Source organism: Fistularia commersonii, chromosome 7 (genome assembly GCF_037954325.1).
Source record: "Fistularia commersonii isolate RoL2024-O1a breed Wild chromosome 7, RoL_Fcom_v1.0, whole genome shotgun sequence".
Classification (NCBI taxonomy): domain Eukaryota; kingdom Metazoa; phylum Chordata; class Actinopteri; order Syngnathiformes; family Fistulariidae; genus Fistularia; species Fistularia commersonii.
The window spans coordinates 88245-111812 of NC_141290.1; the positions used below are offsets into that span (position 1 = coordinate 88245).

Below are 23568 nucleotides of genomic sequence, written 5' to 3' on the forward strand. Positions count from 1 at the left end.
CGAGGAGACAAGGAGACGAGGAGACAAGGAGACAAGGAGATGGAGAGGAGCACCCTGACCGTCTGAGCAGGATTGTGGCTCTGCGTGGATGACCCAGGCTCTCCAGAGGTTCTCCAGAGGCCCTGCCGAGCTCCTCAAGACCCAGGGTGCTGAGAAGGACCAGCCCCGGCCGTCTGGTCTTTCTCGGCCCCCCTGAGGTGCAGTCCAGACCTCTAGACCCTGGACACTCACAGGAGCTCAGAGTCATTGAGTTTCGTTTCCACTGAATTCATCCCTTTTATTCTTTCTTTATATTAATTCTGCAAAAACAACATGAAGAACGTCACACATCAATTCCAATAACAATAAACACTGGCACCTCTATCGGCTACACACTCACACACACACACACACACACACACACACACACACCCACACACTGAGCTGCTCCAAGTCGATCACGGGAGCCTGAAGTTTGAGAAGGTCTTACTGGGTGAAGGGGGCGGTGGGCGTGAGCGCCCCCTGTGGACAAAGGCAGAACTGGACTGCCAGTTCTGGGAGCGGAAACAAAATCCGCCATTCCACCAGTCGGACGTTTGTCCACGTGACAGGTGTGGGGACGAAGGTCTCGCCGGCCTCGGAATCAGAAGAATCGTTCAAAGCGATAAAGAGTCCGGGCCGGGACAAAAACCGTGGCCGATGTCCGCCATCTTCTCGCTTTCCAATCTGGCGGCGTCAGAATGTTCTCAGACTACGCGGCATCGGCGCCACGACCGGATGTGTGGTCAGGTGACCTCCTGCGGGACCCTTCTCCAGACCAGGCGCGGCAGACCCCACCTTTGAGCTCCTTCTTTCAGGGAGGGGATTCGTTTGTCATGTCTTTCACGTTAGAGGTTCAATTCTTCCTGCTCGAACTGCATTTCCCGGCAGGGGGCAAATCTGCGGAGGGCTGTTGGATCCGAGCCGGACGTTCAGGGTTTGAATTTTCTAGAAACACGGGGTTGGGGTTTGGGTTCTGCTGGGGTTCCGCACGGACGCCACGCGTGGCCGTACGGCGCGGCGGAGATACGGTAGGAGCTTGGAGCGCGAGTACAGGAGCGTGGAGCGCATGTACACAAGTCCACCATGCGGCAGCAATAATACGGAGCAGATATCTGTCGCTACAAACGTGGATAGAAAAACAGAGTTCCCTGTGGCTCGGACAGCCGCACGTTCTTAGCGCCGGGGGCTCAGCGTCTCTGTGGGCCGAAACAACAAGCCAATCAGCTGACGGAACGGCCAACGGCTCACGTGACGCCCGCCGACGGGCCGCTCACCTCTCTGGGCGCCGCGGCCCACGTTCTCGTAGACGGGACACAGCGGGCTGTCCTGCTCCCTCAGGAGCTTCCGGGCTCGGAGGACGTCACGGACACACTGGTGCAGGTAGGTGTACTGACTCTGCAGGAGACAGGGAGGACAGGTGAGGACATGGAGGACATGGAGGACAGGCTAACCCCACACTGACTGAACTCTTTCCAAAGGGGACAGAAGGACAGGTACCTCGGTCTGCACCATGTGTGACCGGTGGAGACGCAGGTCGAAGACGATGCCGTAGATGTCCAGCGTGTCCCTGGTGTCCAGCTGCTGCAGAACACGGTCCAGAACGATGAAGGTTCCTGTCCGACCCACTCCGGCACTGAGACACACACACAAACGCAGGTAAAGACACACACGTGTAGATAAAGACACACACACACTCAGACACTGGTTTGTGTTGTTCAAACACAAAGCAGGTGTTGTTTCCCAAAGAAGGTCCCTGCGCTTTCTGTGTGTGTGTGTGTGTGTGTGTGTGTGTGTGTGTGTGTGTGTGTGTGTGTGTGTGTTTGGAGAACGTGGACAGAGGAGGGATGGAGAAATTCTGGGTAGAAGGAGCTGAGGTTGGATGCTGAAGCCACCGCATCGTCCCAGGTGTCTGAAGGCATCAGACACCTGGGACGTGCGGCGGTCTGGACGAACGGGAAGGTGCAGGACGTCCAGAGAGAGGAGGGACGGAGGAGCCGGGCAGAACGGACCTCCGCCGAGTGGAGAAGGAAAACAGACGGAAACAGCGGAGGCTCTGCGGATGCCATCGCTGAAGGAATCTAGTTGCAGTTTTCTTTTCTAATCTGGAGATGTGAGGTCCCCAGCCTCACTCTGGGCCGACAACTACAACGCTGAAGACCAGTCTTCACATGAGCTGCTGTGAGATGATGGCTTCACGGTGGTCGCCTCCAAATCTGCTCTCTCCTTAGATGCACGGGCATTAGATGGAGGCAGGTGATTGGATGTGATGACCCCTGAAGGGGACATCCGAGAGGAAAAGGAGTGTGTGTGTGTGTGTGTGTGTGTGTGTGTACCTGCAGTGGACCACGGTGGGTCCGGCCCCAGGGCTCCTGTTGACGTAGTCGCGGACGGTGCGGACGAACTGGATGAGGGAGTGTGTGGTGTCGGGGACGCCGTGGTCGGGCCACACGGTGTAGTGGAACTGACGGACCAGCCTGGTGAAGCTCAGCTGCTCTTCCTGAGGACACGCAACCACACGCACACACACACACACATGCACGCACAGACACGCACACACACACGCACATGCACACGCACACACACACACACACACACACACACACACACACACACACACACTCTTTCACCATAATGCACTTTTTAGAAATCCCCTCGAGACCTTTGACCTCCACTCCAGTCCCCTGACAGAAGAGTCGGGCCGCGGGGACAGAGCGCCCCCTGCTGTTTGCTACTGATGTCAGTGTGAAGATGATGGGGCTGTAAAGGTCAAGGGTCATTACACTGCAGATCCTGAACTCTCTGATGGTCCATTCAGGAAGAACCGACTCAGACAACATCTGGACGATCAGGTCGCCGTAGTAGAGAGGATCCTGGTCCAAGGGCCAGTAGTGATCGCACTTCACCTGCGCGCGCACACACACACACACACACACACACACACACACACACACACACACACACACACACACACACACACACACACAATGATTCAGAACAGAAGACACTTCCACAGGTGGACTGTGAGACAGGCTGGTCGGAGGTGGACAGTGAGAGCCAGACAAGGCCGAGCGTAAGGCTGCACCCACCCTTCCCTTCTCCACGCACTGGGTCACCATCACCATGTTGTGGACGTTCTGCTCCCACACCATCTTCCAGAAGTCGTCTTTGGTGCCGGGCAGCGGCCCCTGCGTGGCGATGTACTCGCGGCGGAAGTTGTTGCCCTGGAACGCACACGCGTCAGGACGCCATTGGCCAGACATGAGTCATGTGACCGGTGTGCATGCGAGCTCACAGGGATGTAACTTGCGTTGATGTAGTCAGAAGAAGGGTCATCATCTGTGCAAGACAGCTTTACACGCGTGGAGTCATCTGTATGGGAACACACCTGTGTGAGTGTGTGTGTGTGTGTGTGTGTGTGTGTGTGTGTGTGTGTGTGTGTGTGCATCTCACAAGGGAGGATGTTGTTGTAGCGGTTCTTCCCTCGGTTCTCTGGCAGGAGTGCTGAGTCGAGCATCTGATTCCGGCCCACTTCCTTCAGGTCCTGAAGGACGACACATCGGGAATCTGAGCCTGTCTTAGTTTTGCTCAGAGAGGGCTTCCTCCTGGACCCGAACCGTATCAGAGCCTCGGTGGTCCGGGTTCCGGACCCCGAGGGTTTCTGGCCCCTCCGAGGTTCTGCACTTCCAGGCCCTCAGGGGACAACTCACCTCGTACTCCTCTGACAGCAGGAAGCGGGAGTCGGCCTGCAGCTTGCTCAGGTGAGACTCAAAAAGGGCGACGCTGACGGGGCTGAGGAGTGGACGAGCGGCACGATGAAGGTCGCGCCACGCAGGAGACAACGGGGAAGGACAAAGAAAATACGACGTCATGTTACCTAGAGACACGGCGGCTCCTGAGAGACACAGACCAGGGTTAGTGCAGGCGTTAAGACAGCTGGAAGTGCATGAAACCCAGCGGTGAAGGTGGCTCACCCTCGGATCCCGGCATGGCCTCCTGACGAGGAGCGCTCTCTCCTGAAACTCATCCTGATCGACGTCCTCCGCCGGACCCTGAACACACCACACCACATCGCACAGCGCTGAATACAATACACAGCTTGGGTCCATCATCGAGGTACGAGGCCACCAGACATGATGGAGGTGACCGGAGGTGACCTGACATGATGGAGGTGACCGGAGGTGACCTGACATGATGGAGGTGACCAGAGGCGACCAGACATGATGGAGGTCACCGGAGGTGATCAAGGAAATGATAGGTGATCAGAGATGAATGAGGAGACCAGACAAACACACCGTCTTCATCGTCCGAGCGGAGAAACTTACTCTTTCCGAGCTCTGTGCCTGCAGACGAGCAGTGTTGCGATGGCCGTCACCACGGCGATGAGGAAGACGGCGGCGCTCAACCCCTCCATGACTCCGCCGGGACGCTCTGCGACAGGAGAGAAGGTCAACGGCGATGGACGCCAGTGGACGGCGGCGGAGGGAAGAAGGTCCTCACCGGCCTCAGTGACCACGGGCAGTGACAGGAAGGTGTCCGTGAAGAGCGGCGAGGAGAAGCCGCCCGCCTGGTCCTCACTCAGCTGGGTGAACGCTCGGACGCTGAGCCTGGGGCAACAACGCAGCAGGTCAACGGCGGCATCACACCACACCTCCAGACACCTTCTTCTTGTCACTTTTCTTTCTCATTTCCAGATCCTCTCCTCCCCCATGATTGCTGTGTTTTCATAGTTTGCATCGGCAGTTCAGAATCAACGGGATCGGATGGTTGAGGTGGATCAGATGTGAGCTGCTTCCGGACAGAACTTCTGAAGTAGTGTGTTCCAAGAAGTGCCCGGCTCCAATTTGGATGCAGGAACAAGCCTTCTCCAGGAGAAACTTCGAGCTGTGCTTTCCCACAGGCGGTGAGGGACCGAAGCCCGGTGAGACACGAGCAACTTGGGCTCCACGCCCAAAAACAAAGCATCGAAGAAGAAGGAGAGAGAGAGACGACGTGGACGCCATGGAAGTGAAGCTACCAGAGCGTTCAGGGAATGATGGCCATGGACCGTCAGATGGTTGAAGTGTCATCTTCTCTCCGCACCGCTTCACCGCGTGAAGATCCCCGTTAGCCATCAACTCACTTTGCACTTATTCTGGAGAAAACTTAGATGTTCCTCTGCGAGCCTCGGAAACCCCTCTGAGGCCAGGCAGGACAGAAGGGCTTGGACCTCTTCCTCCATCCATTTCTCACTGCTTCTGTCCATTTTGCCTGAGGGAAACATCTAAGCGGTGATCATCTTAAAAGTGAGCGGTGACTGTTTTAAAAATGGCGCTCCTCAAGAAGTATCTGCTGATACTTGGATCGGAGTTCCGTCAGTCACCAAGTACCTATGAGTTACGACGGAAACGTAACCAGACCCTGTCTCGGAGTAGAAGCTGAGATGGTTCTAGGACCTGAGGTCCACCGTCCCTGCTTCCTATGCTGTCTGAACAAGCCAAGAAAAAGCCTGGTTCCCGTGAAGGTTCCAGAACCCGCAGAAGGTCCCTGCAAGGCAAAGGGGGCCGATGGCCGTTCGGTAAAAGCCGACGTCAGGGAGAGGCTCTATACCTGTAGGCAGTTTTGGGTTTGAGCGGTCCGTCGCAGAAGGTGGGGTTCTGGGGTTCCCGCTGGGAGCAGGCGCCTCCCAGCAGCTCCATCCCCGTCCCCAGGCTGAGGGCCACCGAGCCTGAACCGCTGTCCGGGCTGTCGCCGCAGGTGCTGGAGAAGAAGCCGGTCTGGTAGGACCTCACCGAGCTGTTGGAGAGATAGTCCAGGTAGGAGGGCAGAGGGTGGCGCTGGTCCGGCTGGACGCCATCCACACCTTGGCAGGAACACAGAGGAGAAGATACATCCATGGAGGAACCTTCCAGATCCTTTTCTCAAAATGTCATCATCAGCGCAGAAACTCGTACGTTTGTGAAAAACACAGTTTCATTCATTCGTCCGTTCGTGATCGGCAGCCCTCGCTCACAGGCCGGGGGCGGAGCCTATCCGGCTGAGGGGCGGGGCTCGACCGGACGGGTCGGGTGTCGATCTCGGCTCAGCCCAAAGACACGTCCAACCACCCTCACACATAGAAGATAGAGCCCTCCTAGCACTAACCCTGGCCCACCCTGGGAGGAAGAACATGGAGACCAGGTGGAGAACATGAAGACCAGAAGGAGAACATGAAGACCAGACGGAGAACATGAAGACCAGAAGGAGAACATGAAGACCAGAAGGAGAACATGAAGACCAGAAGGAGAACATGAAGACCAGGTGGAGAACATGAAGACCAGGCGGAGAACATGAAGACCAGGCGGAGAACATGAAGACCAGGCGGAGAACATGAAGACCAGGCAGAGAACATGAAGACCAGGCAGAGAACATGAAGACCAGGCAGAGCCCAGCCTGTGCAGAACCCGGGCCTCCCTGCTGTTGGGACAGAAGTGAAATAATGCTGCGATGCATGAAGAACATCTGCTGTGAAAGGAATATCTTCTGGAGTCCACCTCTGAGGAATCATCTCAAAGGTGGACTTTGGAACGCGACGTTAGTCTCTCCCTCTCTGTGAGGGTCTCCTCGCCATCCTCCTACCTTCAGACTCGGCCACCACCACGCTGAAGAAGCGCACGGCGCCATTGACATCGCTGAACCAGCTGCAGTTGAAGCTGAAGAAGATGGAGGACTTGGTGACCACAGCCAGCTTCTCGTCCACCCGGGTGGTGAGGGGTGGGACAGGAGGACCTGGAGGAGATTTCAGCGATTATTAGATAGAAGACCTTCTGACCCTCGGAAGCCTTCCCTGGCGGTTCTCCTGGAGGTGCACCGAGGAACTTCTGCCCGCCCGCTTCCTTCTGCTCTTGACATTCTATGTCCCGGTTCCTTGCGGTTCTTTCTCTTTTCACTCTTCGCCAAACCCGAAGACGCAAAGAAACTCACGGTCGATCATGGTGATCACGCTGTCGCGCGCCGCCTCGCTGGTCGCCGTGTCGGAGATGACCTTCACGACCACTCTGTAGAGCTTGTGGGGCTCCAGCTGGGTGATGAGGTAGGACGTGGAGTCGCGGCCGGTGCGGCGCGAGTAGATCAGCGCCTCCGAGTCCCGGCGGACGCACTCGATGGTGTAGGAGTCGAAGTCGGCCTGCGGGGGCGCCCACGAGCAGGAGATGGAGGTGGAGCTCTGGGGACGGCAGTGGAGGCCCAGGACGCACCCCGGCTCTGAGGGCAGCGGACACACCAAGACTTAGAACCTCATCTTCTACACCTTCTGCCCCGTCACGGCCTGCGGCGCCGGGGAAGAACCGTCAATCCTGCTGACACGTCCAACCGGCCGCTCGCTCATTCCCACCCACGGCAGACGGAGCCTGGACTGGAGATGGAGAACAGGCAGAGAACCCGGGCAGGAAAGCAGGCAGAGAACCCACGAGGAGAACATGGAGAGAACCCACAGACAGAACCCATGAGGAGAACGTGGAGAGAACCCACAGACAGAACCCATGAGGAGAACATGGAGAGAACCCACAGACAGAACCCATGAGGAGAACATGGAGAGAACCCACAGACGGAACCCATGAGGAGAACATGGAGAGAACCCACAGAAGGAACCCATGAGGAGAACATGGAGAGAACCCACAGACAGAACCCATGAGGAGAACACAGAACAACCCAGTAGAAGAACCTATAGAGAACCCACAGAGGCCACCTGGCGTGTGCGGCGCCACCTACTGGTGCGGATGCTGCCGTGGAGCGGGCTGCTGTAGGTGGGCGTGGCCTGCGGGCCGGCGGCGGCGGCGGCGGCGCCGCTGGTCGTGCGCAGGGTGAAGTTGTAGAGGCGCCCGGGGAACATCCCCCGCAGGATGCGGGTCCCGGAGGTGCGGCTCTGGTACGGGTCGATGACGACCAGCGGGTCCGGCGGCAACCAACCCAGGTCGAAGTCATCGTAGTCGGAGCCCAGCGGGCCGGTCCAGGTGACCTCCAGGGACGTGTTGGTGACTCCGCCCAGCACGAAGGAGGAGGGAGGCCTGGGTGCTGCCGCACAAAGGATGCATGAGGCGTGTGTGTGTGTGTGTGTGTGTGTGTGTGTGTGTGTGTGTGTGTGTGTGTGTGTGGGCTGGGAAAAACGCTGGGGGAGGAGCCTCACCTGTGCGTCCCCACGCCACGGCGCTGTTGGTTAGCTCCCCGCTGCGGCTCAGCACCACCACTCGGTACTGCCGACCCGGAACCAGCTCCCGGAACAGGAAGTGGCCGACCTCCGACCCGAGCTGCACCGCCGCCCTCTGCTGGCCGTCGGGTTTGTAGAGCGTGAGCAGGAAGCCGCTCAGCTCGCCGAGGGGCCGCGTCCAGGTCACCAGTAGAGCGTCCGACCGCTCGCCGGTCCGAGCCTCCAGGGCCGCCGCCGCCGCGGGAACTGAGACGGAACATCGGAGGCTTTTGAATCGGGGAAAGCGGCTTTGGCGCGTGAATCGGCCGCGGCCCCACCCACCTGTCCTGGCCCAGAGGGGCGTATCGTTGGTCAGCTCGCCGCTGCGCGTCACCAGCACCACCCTGTACGGCGCCCCCGGACGCAGCCCCAGGAAGGAGCAGCGCAAGGCGCCGCGCTCCGCCCGCCGCCGCTCCTGCAGTGTGTCGTCGGCCCTGTACAGGAAGAGCTCGTAGGACTGGAAGTCGCCCTCCGGTGGAGACCACTGGAACACCAGGCTAGTGGTTGCGTTGCTCGTCACGGACAGGTTGGTGACGGAGGCGGGGCCTGGGGGGGGGGGGACACTTAGGTTGAGATCTGCATCCGCAGAACGGCGAGCGGCGGTCGCGGCGGTTAGTCTTACGCGTTTGGGCCTCTGCGCTGACCCCCCGGCTGTGGACCCCCCCGCTGCTGGTCTGGACGGTGACACGGTACTTCCTGCCGGGCGTCAAACCCTGGAAGGCATGCGCGGTGCGGGACAGGGGCCACGAGGTGTTGGTCACCAGGACGCCCCTGGAGTCCAGCAGCTGCAGGACATACCCGTCCGCCACACCGGGGGCTTCCTGCCACGTCACCTCCAGGCTGTGGCTGGAGGGCGGGGACAGAACCCGCAGAGACGCCACAGCGGCAGGGACTGAGGACAGGAGGGAAAAGGACAGAGGAAGGACAGCGGGACAGAAGGCGAGACCACAGAGGTAAAAGGGCGGCAGGACAAAGGACAGAAGACTTTAGATACGCGTCGGGCCCCTGGCGAAGGGTTCTGGACGGGTTCCTCTGGGCGTCCCTCACCTGTGCGTCCGCTGGCCGTGCAGTTGTTGAGCAGCTCGCCGCTGAGCGTGTGCACGTCCACCAGGTACAGCTGGCCCGGCTGCAGCGACCCGAAGGTGGCGGCGTGCTGTTGCTTGGGCACGCGCCGCTCGTCCAGCCGCCGGTCCTCCCGGTACAGGAACACGGAGAACCCGTCGGCGTCCCCCGGCCCCGGCGTCCAGCTGACCGTCAGCGACCCGCTTTCGCCGTCGTTACTCACGTGAACGTTCTTGACTTTACTGGGAACTGAAGGCAAACGGAACCGGAGTGTCAGAGCCGGCCGGAGGCGGGGTGGCGGGCGGGTGGCGGGCGGGTGGCGGTCCGACAGCGTCCCACCTGTGCGACCCTCGATGAAGCGGGCCCTCTGGTTGGGGCCACTGAAGGTGGACACCAGGATCTTGTAGAGGCGTCCGGGCGTCAGCGAGGACAGCGAGCACTCACCTACGCCGCCGCCCAGCGTGATGGGAGGAAACACCTTCATGTCATTGAACAGCAGCTGCACCTCGTAGTGATCCACGTCTCCCGGCGCCGCCAACCATGTGACCCGGAGCTCCTCCGTGCCGCGGCCGTCGAGAGCCAGGGAGCGAACCACCGCGGGTACTGAGGGGGCAACGGAGCGGATAGAGGTCAGAGGTCAGTCTGGCACGGGGGGGGGGCACATGTTTGTAGGCACAAGTAACAGGAGGGAGAAGGCGGGGCTTATTTCTACACCGGTCATCCAGGAGCCAAACAAGTAGGGCGGGGTTCCCGGACGGAAAGCACGACATCACCGCAGCTCTCCAGGACAGCCCGATGCAGAAACGGGAGGCGGAGGTCATATCTCAGAGGGGGAAGGGGAAGTGATGGGTCTGGGGGGGGGGGGGGGGGTTGGCTGACTCACAGGTGCGCCCATGGGTGGAGGTGCTGGTCTGGTAGGAGCCGCTCCAGGTGGTCACCACCACGGTGTAGAGTCGGCCCGGCACCAGGCCCTGGAACACACACTCGCTCTGGGTCTTGTCCACCGTCTGGTTCTGCAGGAGGACGTTGTTGTGTTTGATGAAGACCTGGTAGAAGTCCAGGTCTCCGCCCGCCTGGCGCCAGTACACCTTCAGGTACTTGTCCTGCGCTGCGTGGGTCGCCGTGGGGCTCTGGACCTTCGCCGGCTCTGAAGGAGAACAATAACACCTTGATGGTCCTCACGGGCCCGTGGAGTACTCGGACCAGGGTACTCTCTGGAGCCAGGCTACTCGCTCCAGAGAGTAGCCTGGTCCGAGTACTCGCTCCGGACCTGAATACTCACCCAGACCGGCTCAAAACACCCCCTTGAGCACAAACTGGGGGTTATCGGAACTCTACACCACCCGGCCAAGAACATCCCATCGACCGCCGAAGGCAGCAAGATCGAGGTACACCTGAGGAAAGCCCTGAGATCCTGTGACTACCCTGACTGGGCCTTCGACAAATCGGAAGCCACCAGACGCAGGAACATAGAACCGTAAGAAGAAGAAGAACATCAACAAGAAAAAAGAGCATTATCACACCGTGTGTTGCTCACGTTTCGGAGGGAACGGCAAAGGGTGTCCAACAAACACCTCATACATGGACAAAGACTGACACACTCCGAGGACAAAACACCCCGGCAGAAGATGGAGAATGCGGCGTCTGCTGTTACCTGCACTAAGGATCGTGACAGCGTCTACATTGGGTCTACCAAACAACCTCTGCACAAACATATGGCCTGACACAGGAGATCAGGACTCCGCGCTCCACTTGAAGGATAAGGGCAACTCCTTAGACAAGACATCAGTGTCATCAATGTCAAGGGTCACAATGTCAATGCCCCAATGTCAATGCCAAGACATCAATGTCTGTATTCTGGCCAGAGCAGACAGATGGATTGAGAAAGAAGCCATCTTTGTCAAAACAGAAAAAACATCTCTGAACAGCGGGGGGGTCTCAGACACGACCTTTCACGGACCTATAACGCCATACTGGGATCAATATTAAGACGGACCAGGCCCATCTGCACCCTCCAAGCAACCAGGAAAGATCCACCACCAGAATCAGCCCCCGGTAATCATGTCCACATGAGTTTCAGCTCATGTGATCCAACAGGTTCACTCCTTTGCTTAGCGTTGCTTTTTCACATTCCAATCCAGGTAACTCCACAAAAGTCGCTCTTTTGTCCCAACGAACGACATCCCATTAGCATAGCAACCCCCTTAGATGTAGCTTATGCCGACCAAATCTCCCATTCACATAACAAGCCACCATGACCTGGGCCCGACCACAACCTGGCAGTTAACTCGGGAAACTCGTTTGGACTGAAGAAGTCTCTGGGTCAGAGGTCGGGAACCTTTTTGACCGGGAGAGCCACAAAAGCCAAATATTTCTAAATGTATTTCATCGAGAGCCAAATGCAGCCTCAGGGCGGCACTGGCCCGTGTCTCTCCAAGCCTGCCTTGGGGGGACACGGAGCAGTGTCTCCCTGTGCCGGTCCCAAGCCCGGATAAATGCAGAGGGTTGCGTCAGGAAGGGCATCCGGCGTAAAACTTTTGCCAAAACCAAATATGCGAGACAACCAAAACTATACCATACCGGATCGGTCGCGGACCGGGTTAACAACGACCGCCATTGGTACTGATGACCTACAGGGTACTAATGGAAATTGGGCTACTGTGGGTCGAAGAACAAGAACAAGAAGAAGAGGAGGAGTGCGTGTTCGGAAACAGAGAGAGAGGAGGAAAGGAAAGAGTCTGGGACTGAGAGGAGGGACTTTGAATGTTGGGACTATGACAGGAAAAGGTAGAGAGTTGGTGGACATGATGCAGAGAAGGAAGGTGGATATACTGTGTGTCCAGGAGACCAGGTGGAAAGGTAGTAAGGCTAGAAGCTTAGGAGCAGGCTTTAAGTTGTACTATTATGGTACTGACAAGAAGAGAAATGGAGTAGGAGTTATCTTGAAGGAGGAGTTTGTTAGGAACGTCCTAGAGGTGAAAAGAATGTCAGATAGACTTATGAGTCTGAAACTGGAAATTGAAGGTGTGATGCTCAATGTTGTTAGCGGCTATGCCCCACAGGAGAACCTCCGCAGACGTTGTACCAGGGCACTTGGTCCAGACCTGAGTTGTCAGTCTTGACATCAGCGGGCACTCAGAGCAGCGGACTTCATGTTTCTACCCGGCAGCTCAGACTTTTGATCCCGAAGTAGTTTTTCAGATGTACTCTGGCCCTGATCACTTGTGTACAGTTTAGTATTTGGTCGCCCCCTGTTTGAGAGAACTGGCTGGGGTGCGGTGGACGGGGGCGGCGGTGGTTGGCCTCACGTGTGCGGTGCTGCAGGGAGGTGTGGTTGAGGTGAGGGCCGCTGCGGGTGCCGATGGAGATGAGGTAGAGGCGTCCGGGCACCAGGGAGTTGAAGACACACTCGGGGCTGGACGTGGACACGGGGACCGAGTGGAGCGTCTCCTGTCCGTCACTCAAGGTCACCAGGTAGCCGTCCACGTCGCCGGCCGCCTGCCGCCACGACACGCTCAGGAAGTCCATGCGGCCGTTGTTGCTGACGGCGACCTCGCTGACGGCGGCTGGGACTGGGGGGGACAACGGTACCATCATGTTCAAAGCGGACGGCGGCCCCGGACAGCGACGCTCCCTCAGCTTGGATACCTCGGCGATAGCCGTGCGCTCTTTGACAACGACAAATAAAAGCATCGATCGACGGATGGACGGACGCGGCGACACGGGCTCAGAGGAGGCGACCCCAAGCTAGCGACGTGGTACGGTCCGTCCGAGCCGGGACCTCCTCTCCTGAAAGGAAGGCTCTGCTCGACTGGCTTCCTGACATTCCAGAAAACATCCTGGTCAGGTGACCGGGCCTTGTCCGCCTCGTCTCCTTTTCCTGTCTCTCGCACGCGCTCTGCGTCCGACATCGCCGAGGTTCACCACTTTTCCCGCCGGCGGCGAAGGTCACACTCACAGGTTCGGCCCTCGGCGACCATCTGGCGGGAGGTGCGTCCTCCTCGCACCGAGGTCACCACCGCCCGATACAGGGCGCCGGGACGCAGACCCCGGAACGCCAGCTCCCGCACGGCCGCCGCCACGCTCTGGTTCTTGATGACGCTGCTGTCGTGGACCAGCAGGACCACGTAGGAGTCCAGATCCCCCGCGGGGCGGAGCCATCGGGCCACCAGGCTGTCTGTGCTGCCGCCATTGGACACCTCCAGGGACGTCACCTGGGCAGGAGCTAACACACACACACACAGGTGAGGACACCCGCCCCTCCAGGTCCTTCTCCATACACACACACACACACACACACACACACACACACACACACACACAGTGTTTCTTACAGGTCCAGCTGCTGATGGTGGCAGAGCTGTTCAGGTTGCCGCTGCTGGTTGTCACGGTGACAGTGTAGCGGCGTCCAGGCACCAACGTGTTGAAGGTGCAATCTGTGGCGTCCGGGGGGAGGAGCCTCTGGGCCAGGTGGGGGACAGGCCCCGCCCCCCTGACACACACACTGAGGCCGTCCCATTGGCCCTGCGGACGAGTCCAGCGGACGCTCAGAGACGACTCGTCTGCGTGACGAACGAGCAGCTGCTGCACGGGGGGCGGGGCTAAGGAGGGCAGGACACACACACACACACATTCACCAATGGACTCCCGCCCAAAGGGCAATGCTGAGACACACACACACACACACACGAGGACACACAAATTCATAGAGATAAAAACGCACACACTCACCCAGCCGCCCCTGGCATCGAGCCGTGTTCCCGAGCAGGCCGCTGTGCGTGGTGACCTCGGCGGCGTAAGGTCGCCCGGGCAGCAGGCCGAGGGGGCGGGGCCAGAAGAGCTGCTCCGAGGCGGCGCGGCCGACGGTCCGGTTGTCGAGGAGCTCCGAGCCGTTCCAGAGACGCACGCTGTAGTTCTCCCAGTCGCCTGCGGGCGGCGCCCAGCTGAGCCTCAGCGCCCCCCCGCCGGGGAGCGGCCCCAGGCGGAGCGCCCCGACCCGGGCGGGAACTGGGGGGACGGCGTCAGAGCGGGAGGGGTTACGACGGGCAGGTGTCACGAACGAATGCCAAACATGCTAACGCTAATAAGCAAGTCACCCGTGCTCCCGCTGCGCCGCCTCTCGGCGACAGCCCCGCCCGCCACGGCGCCGACGGACAGCTGGTAGCGGCGGCCCGCCGTCAGCCCTCCGAAGGAGGCGGCGGTGACGCCGGGGGGGAGGCGGAGCCGCTGGGGGGCGGAGCCCGGGCCGGACAGCGTCGCCAGGTAGGCCTCCACTCTCCCCGGCGGCGGGCGCCACGAGGCCAGCAGGCGGTCCGAGCTGCCGTTGTTTTCCAGCTTCAGGTCAGACACACCTGCCGGAGCTGAACAGGAAGTGATGTCATTTCCTGCTTTCGAACGGTTTCCATCAGGGTGATTGACAGGCCTGTGCTTTGGTTCAAGGGGTCCTACAACCACCGAGACCTACGGCACCTCCTGAGCCACACACACACACACACACATACACACACACGTGTGGTCATGCCGTTGCCAGGGTTCCCAGGTTCCGTGTTCAGGGTTCCCGATGAAGAACCAAAGGAGAACCCTGAGAACCTCCTGTTTCAACCGCCGTCGAATCTCCATCGGCCGTCGCTTCTGAATGCCGATGAGGTCACACGACTTCCCGCTACCGGCGCCGTGTTAGTCACCATGACGACCGTGGGCGGGTCTTACCCGTGGTGGCCGACACGTTGCTCCTCCACCCGTCCGTCCTGGAGAAGACGGTGAGGTGGTACCTCGTCCCGGGTTCCAGGTGTTGGACCTCGCAGGTGAAGCTGCGGGGCGGGACCTCCCCCCGCCGGCAGCCGGCGGAGGCGGATCGGCCCTCGGCCTCGGCGAGCAGCCGGAAGCTCCGGCAGGAAGCGGCGGCGCTCAGGGTCACCAGGGCCGAGTCGGACGTGGTGCCGACCAGCGTCAGGTTGGCCCGGCAGGAGGAGGAGGAGCCCTGGAATGGTTTCATAATGTCACCATGGCAACTAAATCCTGGAACCGCACGGCGACACACAGAACCTGATTCTGAAGATTCATCGGCCAATCGGGGAACGAATGAGGGCCCTTGGAAGGAGCTCATTCATCACCCCTGCACCTCCATCACTCACCTTCTTCAGGCTCCTGATTAAACCCACCATCAGACTCACGGAGAAGCATTGGGTTCGGAGGAGGTGATCGGAGGCGAACGTCCAGCGAACCGGGGGTTAGGGTTAGGGTTAGGGTCAGAGGTGGGTTAGGGTTAGGGTTAGGGTTAGGGTTAGGGTCACATGACCTGTGACCCCACTTCTGCAGGCCCTGCTCCCTCTGGAGGGGGCCTATCACTGATAGCGAGTTTTGTTGAGTGGAGCAACCAGAATCACCTCCTACTCAACATCTCCAAGACCAAGGAGGGGGTTGTGGACTTGCGGTAAACAGGTTCTGATCCCCTTCCAGGGTGAAGAGGTGGAGATAGTGGACTCCTACAAGTACCTTAGGGTCCACATCATCAACAAACTGGACTGGACTGGAGAACACTGATGCACTCTACAGGAAGGGTCAGAGCAGGATGTTCTTCCTGAGGAAAATGGGGTGGTTTGGTGTCTGTAGCTCCTCAAAACCTTCTACCGGTCTACGGTAGCCAGCGCACTGTTCTTGGGCAAAGTGTGCTGGTGGAGCGGTGCCAGGACCGCTGAAGTCAATAAGATAGTGAGAAGGTAGGACAGAACCTGGACCATCTCCAATGGGTGGCGATGAGGAGGGTGACAAACCTGGAGCTTTCCCGGACAATTGACATTGTAACTGTTACGCTGCTGTGACAAAGGAATTTCCCGCGATAGAAGATCAATGAAGTTTATCTTATCATGAATCAAGAACCACCTGGTCCTTCCTCCTACGGCCCTTGGTGGAATCTCTGACCTGGACCTACATTCCAGCTGCAGCAGAAAGGGCGCCACCCTGGTTTCCTTCCTGCTTCACTTTATGGGACTTTCAGCCAACCGATCGCAGCACAGCATGGGCTTCATGAACGCAAGAGGTGCCGGCGAATCAGATCGCATTCTGCTCTGAGAGGACGACGATCAGCTCTGTCTCTATTAGCTCATGTGGTATCGACCAACCGGAGCCCTCCCTGCTGCTCCTGTGTAACCTCCTACACCAGGAATAGACTAGAACCAACCAGAATCATCTGCAACCAACCAGAACCGTCTACAACTAACCAGAACCAACCAGAACCATCTACAACTAACCAGAACCATCTACAACCAACCAGAACCTACTAGAATAGAAAGGAACAGATTGGAACTGACCAGACCAAACGGGAGGGCAGAATGAGGAAGTAGAACCTACTAGAACAGAATGGAGCACCAGCATGCTCAGGTGCAGGAGACAACAGAAGAACTTGGCTTCTTTTCCATCAACATCAACAGTCTGAACTTTGACCTGCCAGTATCAGTTACCATCAGCCTGGTTCTCCAAGGTTTCCATGGGGATCCCGCAAGAATCCAGTCCGAATAGCTAATACTAATTCAGGGAGGTTAGTGATGTAGAAGTGGCTCCTAAAAGTCTGATCAATAATGGGTGAGCTTACAGGCGATGCTAAGGAGGCCGAGGAGAGTGGAGGGTTAGGAGCTTCTGATGCCATAGAAACTACCTGGGTCGTATGCATGGTTGTTGTCATCCAAAGTGCGGTTGAAGGCGTGGTTGAAGCCATGGTTGAAGATGCAGTTGAGGGTGTGGTTGAAGGTGTGGTGGGAGATGGGGTTGAAGACCTTGATGAAGATGTGGTTGAAGGCCTTGTTGAAGGTGTGGTGGGAGGTGGGGTTGAAGAACTTGTTGAAGGTGTGGTGGGAGGTGGGGTTGAAGAACTTGTTGACGGTGTGGTGGGAGGTTGGGTTGAAGAACTTGTTGAAGGTGTGGTGGGAGGTGGGGTTGAAGAACTTGTTGAAGGCGTGGTGGGAGGTTGGGTTGAAGAACTTGTTGAAGGTGTCTTTGATGGTGTGGTTGAAAAGGCAGTTGAAGGTGTGGTGGTAGGTGGGCTTGTGGGCCTTGATGAAGGAATGGTTGAAGGTGTGGTTGAATGCTTGTTTGAAGGCATGGTTGAAGACACAGTCAATGGTACGACTGAAGGTGCAGTTGAAGGTGCAGATGAAGCTATGGTTGAGGGTGCAGTTGAAGACACAGTCAAAGTTACTGTTGAAGGTGCAGTTGAAGATGCAGATGGAGGTGCAGTGGAAGGTGAGGTTGAAGTTGCAGATGCAGGTCCGGACGAAGGTGCAGTTGAAGATGCAGATGGAGGTGCGGTAGAAAGTGGGGTTGAAGTTGCAGATGAAGGTGCTGACGAAGGTGCAGCTGAAGGTTTAGATGGAGGTGCGGTAGAAGGTGGGGTTGAAGTTGCAGATGAAGGTGCAGATGAAGGTGCAGTTGAATGTTCAGATGGAGGTGCGGTAGAAGGTGGGGTTGAAGTTGCAGATGAAGGTGCGGACGAAGGCGCAGATGAAGGTGCAGTTGAAGGTTCAGATGGAGGTGCGGTGGAAGGTGAGGTTGAAGTTGCAGATGCAGGTCCGGACGAAGGTGCAGTTGAAGATGCAGATGGAGGTGCGGTAGAAAGTGGGGTTGAAGTTGCAGATGAAGGTGCTGACGAAGGTGCAGCTGAAGGTTTAGATGGAGGTGCGGTAGAAGGTGGGGTTGAAGTTGCAGATGAAGGTGCGGACGAAGGCGCAGATGAAGGTGCAGTTGAAGGTTCAGATGGAGGTGCGGTGGAAGGTGGGGTTGAAGTTCCAGATGAAGGTGCGGATGAAGCTGCTGATGAAGGTGCTGTTGAAGGTTCAGATGGAGGTGCGGTGGAGGGTGCGGACAAAGATGTGGTTTTCATCGGTGTGATGACTTTACTCAAAGGGGTCACTGACGGGTCGGCCGTCGTCATCATGTTCAACGGGACATTTGGATGAACCCTGGAAAAGGTGTTTGTGGCTGAACGTGTGGGCACTGCTGCAGGTTCTGATGCTGGTGCTACAGCTATGGTTATTGCCACAGAACTGAGCTCGGTTGGCAGTGCTCCAGATGGGTGAGTAACTGTCATGGTGTCCACCCGGCTGGCATCCATGGAGGAAGTGGGCAGAGCTGAAGCATCAACCGGGACATTTGGAGAAACTGAAGAAATCACAGGTGTCACTGTCACAGTTCTGGCCAGAGGGGGTGCTGAGGAGGAGGGGGAAGGCATTGAGGAGGCTGGATGAGGTGCTGGAGAGGTTGGAGGAGGTACTGAGGAAGAGGCGGGAGGTTCTGGGAAGGAGGGAGGAGGTGCAGAAGAATCCAAAGTAAGTTTATTGCCTGCAAGAAGGGATGTGGAAGAACCCCAAGGGGAATAAAAGGAGGTGCTGGAGGCAGGGGGAGAGGTTGATGAGGGAGGGGGCAGAGTGGAGGCAGCAGGGGGAGTAAAGGAGGAGGAGTTGTCTCTGGCAGTGGTGGAGGTGGATGAAGACCACCTGAGGACAGGAGCGGGTGAGGAAGAGTTGGGGGGGAACGTCCAAGAGGTGGAAGAGGGTGAAGAAGGCGGTTGGGGGCGGGAGGTTGAGATGGAAGGGGGTGTTCCCGAGGGGGAAGCATCAGAGACGTCCTGGCTGTTACTGTGTGCTAACGGTGAGTTGGCACTGGACAAAGAGTCTCCTGTGACAGTGGAAGCTTCTCGCCACCCAGATGGTGTCTGGGCACCGGATGTCAGCTGTGAGGCGGGGCCTCCCTGCTCCGCCCCCTTGTCCCGTTCATGGTGGCCTGTCCGGCGGGTCCGACCCGGGTCCCACAGATGTCCCGTGGTTACCGTGACAGCAGGAGGTAGAGAGCCGGAGGAAAACGTGTCGGTGCCGGGAGAGACTAGGAGGAGAAACTCAGACTGTCATGGGGTCGGAACACGACAGTGTCTGTAACCATGACAACAATGATGCGTCATCACTTGTGTGTGACATCACACTTGCTCAGCCCCCCCCCCCCACACACACACACACACACCGCCTGAAGGCCAACACACACCAGCCCCTCCAGTGACACCTCCAGGAGGCAGGCTGGAGAGACACCACCACCAGGGCTCAATTACTGACCCATAACTAACTAGTTATTGAGCGATGAATCATCAATTCTGACTCATTAAAGATCAATTTCTGACATTTACTGACAAATAACTGATCGATTACACAGGATCTTGGAGTGAGAAGATGCCTGAAGGATGGAGAAGTGTGATGGTGGCTATTTTTAAGAATAAAGGGATTGCAGAATTGTGGCAACTACAGAGGGATAAAGTTGATGAGCCATACAATGAAGTTATGGGAAAGAGTAGTGGAAACTAGACTGAGAGCAGAAGTCAGCATTTGTGAACAGCAGTATGGCTTCATGTCTAGAAAGAGTACTACAGATGCAGTATTTGATTTGAGAATGCTGGTAGAAAAGTTCAGAGGTTAGGGGGAGCTGTATTGGGCCATTGTAGATCTAGAAAAAGCACACGGCAAGGTGCAGAGAGTGGAACTTTGGTATTGTATGAGGAAGTCTTGAGTGGCAGTGAAGTATGTTAGACTGGTGCAGGACATGTATGCTGGCTGTGAGAGAGTAGTGAGGTGTGCTGTAGGGGTAACAGAGAAGTTCAAGGTGGAGGCGGGACTCCATCAGGGATCAGCTCTGAGCCCCTTCTTGTTTGCAGTGATGGACAAGCTGACAGATGAGGTTAGAAAGGAATCTCCATGGACCATGATGTTTGCAGATGACATCGTGATCTGTAGTGAGAGCAGAGAACAGGTGGAAGAACATCTAGAAAGGCGGAGGTATGCTCTGGAAAGGAGAGGAATGAAGGTGAGTCGCAGCAAGACAGAGTATATGTGTGTGAATGAGAGGAACCCTGGAGGAACGGTGAGGCTACGGGAGTGGAGATCAAGAAGCTGGAGGAGTTTAAGTACTTAGGGTCTACAGTCCAGAGCAATGAAGAGGAAGGAGAAGATTGGAGAAACCGGACCAAGCAGGTTGGAACAGGTGGTGAACGTGGTCAGGGGTGATACAAGAATATCAGTCAGATTTGAAAGCAAAGGTGGAGAAGATGGAGGTGAGACCAGAGATGCTGTATGGTTTGGAGACAGAGGCATTGAGGAGAAGACAGGAAGCAGAGCTGGAACAAGAAGAGATGAAGATGTGGAGGTTCTCTTCGGGAGTGACCAGGATGGAGAGGATCAGAAGGGAGTCCATCGGAGCAACAGCACATGGTAGATGTTCTGGAGAGAAAGTCACACTAAGATGGTTTGGACATGGACAGAGGAGGGATGGAGAAGATCTGGGTAGAAGGACACTGAGGATGGAGCTACCAGGCTCCAGAGAGGACGTTCATGGATGGAGTGAAGGAGGACAGGAAGTTGGACAGGTTGGATGGAGGAAGTGCATTCACTGTGGAGATCCTGGAGGGAGCAGACCAGAGGAGAAGAACTGACCAATTATTGACCTGTAACTTACTCATTACTGAACAGTTAATGAACAGTTCGGACCGATTACTGATCAATTACTGATCGATGACTGACTAGCAACTGACTGGTTCCCAATTCATTCCTGACAATTACTTACAACTGACCCATCAGTACTGACAAGTCTGTGACTAATGACTGACCGATGAGCAGAATCAGAAGTACTTCACTGACCCCAGAGTCTGAGTACCGATCACCCATCACCGATCACCGATCACTGATCAATGAATTCCCGCCAACCCACGGTGGATCCGCCTCCGTTTCGCCGGGTTGCCGACGTCAGCGATTTTGAGCTGAACCTTGTCATTAGTAGTTAATTACTAATTACAAACATACTGGCAGCGCTCCAGGAGCCCGCGGTTCACGAAGGCCAGCGAAGGAAAGGTTGGTTTCCTCTGCGACGGCTGAAGGAGCGAGAAGCTGAGCCAGACCTTCTCATGGGACTCACTGCTCAGGCCAGGAAGTTCTAACACCTCCTGCAGAAAAGCTTCTTCACCTCACTTCCTGTTTCCTGTTTGAAATGTTTGTCGTTCCAGGAATGTTAGTCAGGCACGGACACACACGGATGCACACGCGTGCACACACCCACACACGTGCGCGCACACACACACACACACACACACACACACACACACACACACACACACACACACACACACATACACACACACACACAAATTTCTCTTTTTGTAAATTCTGACTAAAGTGGTCGATCTTCCGCCTCTGGGTTCTCAGGAAGGTGTCTGAGGAGCGTTCCTCAGGAAGGTTCTTCAGGAAAGCTTCTCAAGAACTCTCCTCAGAAACATGTCTGAGGAACGTTCCTCAAAAACAGAGCGGCCCAGAGGTGCTCATGAATGTTCTAACCGTCGAAGGAATCGGAGCGCGTAAACCACGACGTCTTCTTCCTTGGCGAACGGCCGAGTCTGAACCGAGGCTGAATGCGAGTGAGAAGGGACTCCGAAGACCCTCCGGACCTCTTCGACCTTCTCTAACGGTCATGTGACTCCGCCGTCCGCTCGTGCTCGGCCCCCGATCCATAATCAATAGTACTCACGGCTGGAGGAGGGCGTCGCTGCCAGCGGCGGCGGCGGCAGCAACAACAGCAGCAGCAGCAACACGTCGTCCATGTTTGAAACGCTCAGGTCTGAAGCTCCGAGGAGGACCTGCAAGACCAGGAGGAGGAGGAACCGGCAACACTTCCTTCCAGCCATTGTTGGAGACCAGAGGAGGAAATAACACACTCACACGCACACACATTAATGCACAGAAACACATTCATGGACACACACACACACACATCCCCAATCACACACACACATACACACACACACACACACATCCCCAATCACAGACACAACACACACCCAAACACACATATATATATATATTCTTCTCCACATATATATATACGTACGTATGTATGTACGTATGTATGTATGTACGTATGTATGTATGTACGTATGTATGTATGTATGTATGTATGTATGTATGTATTCAGTCGGGCCCAGAAATATTTGGCCGGTGACAGAGTCTTGATGATCTGGGCTCTGCGTGTCGCCACATCGGATTTGAAATTAAACAACTACAACAGAATTGAAGTGCGGACTTTAAGGTTTGATGAAAGGAGTTGAACGAGAATATGATAACGCATGTAGAAACGCTCCCCATCTCAGGGGCTCAAAAGTAACCGGACAAATAACCATAAGCCCGTAAGTAAAATGTTACTTCAATATTTTGTTGAGAATCCTTTGCAGGCAACGAGTGGCTGAGACGTGGAACCCGCCTCCGTCAGCGAACGCCGGCTTTCCTCCGTTGTGATGCTTCGCCGGGCCTTTTGCTGCCGCGGCCTTCAGCCGTTGCTCGTTTGCGGGTCTTTCTGCCGTAGGTTTCGTCTGGAGCAGGCGAAACGCACGCTCCATCGGGTCAAGATCCGGCGACTGACTCGGGCATCACAGAATACTCCACTTCTTTGCTTTGAAAAACTCCCGGGTTGATTTTGCGGCTTGTTTTGGATCGCTGTCCGTCCGTGCTGTGAGGCGCCATCCAATCCGCTTTGGCTGAATGTGAGCAGAAAGTAGATCTCTGTGCACGTCACGATTCATGTGGCTGCTTCTGTCTTTGGTCACATCATCAATAAACACAAGTTGTTTGCAGATGACACTGTGATCTGTAGTGAGAGCAGAGAACAGGTGGAGGAACATCTAGAGAGGTGGAGGTATGCTCTGGAAAGGAGAGGAATGAAGGTGAGTCGCAGCAAGACAGAATATATGTGTGTGAATGAGAGGAACCCTGGAGGAACGGTGAGGCTACAGGGAGTGGAGATCAAGAAGATGGAGGATTTCAGGTGTTTGGGGTCAACAGTCCAGAGCAGCAGAGAGTGTGGAAAAGAGGTGAAGAGACGGTCCAAACAGGTTGGAATGGGTGGAGAAAAGTGTCAGGGGTGCCAAGAGATAGAAGGATACAGAGAGCAGGGTTAGATGGAGGAAGTTGATTTGCTGTGGCGACCCCTGAAGGAAACCCAAAAGAAGAAGAAGATCAATAAACACAAGTGATCCAGTGCCGTTGGAAGCCGTGCACGCCGTGCACGCCGTGCCGTCGCGCCGCCTCCTCCGTCGTGCTTCACAGAAGATGTGCTCTGCTTCGGATCTTCAGCCGTTCCACTTCTGCTCCTCACTTTCTTCTTCCCGTCGTTCCGGTGCAGGTCGATCTGAGTCCCACCTGAAAGAGTGTCGCCCCAGAACTGGTCCGGCTTCTTCAGGTGTATTTTGGCAAAGCTCGTTCTGGCCTTTC

The 23568-nt window shown here is 56.6% G+C and overlaps 1 protein-coding gene across 1 annotated transcript; it reads right to left on the reverse strand.

Moving 5' to 3' along the window:
- Positions 1-256: 256 nt before the first annotated feature.
- Positions 257-21905, reverse strand: LOC147232239 (receptor-type tyrosine-protein phosphatase beta-like). Its single transcript, XM_086148908.1, has 31 exons — positions 21833-21905; positions 21643-21712; positions 16938-17635; positions 14993-15301; positions 14380-14727; positions 14015-14290; positions 13618-13884; positions 13242-13508; positions 12592-12855; positions 10167-10430; positions 9623-9886; positions 9269-9532; positions 8844-9113; positions 8504-8767; positions 8162-8428; positions 7747-8049; positions 6961-7239; positions 6616-6765; positions 5608-5860; positions 4519-4625; positions 4344-4449; positions 3993-4070; positions 3896-3913; positions 3729-3810; positions 3314-3562; positions 3108-3242; positions 2802-2924; positions 2355-2518; positions 1519-1654; positions 1296-1416; positions 257-1217 (listed from the first exon to the last, which is right to left on the reverse strand). The coding sequence occupies exons 1-31, from the start codon at positions 21903-21905 to the stop codon at positions 1195-1197; spliced, it is 6492 nt and encodes a 2163-aa protein (XP_086005034.1). The 3' UTR covers positions 257-1194.
- Between the last annotated feature and the right edge of the window lie 1663 nt (positions 21906-23568).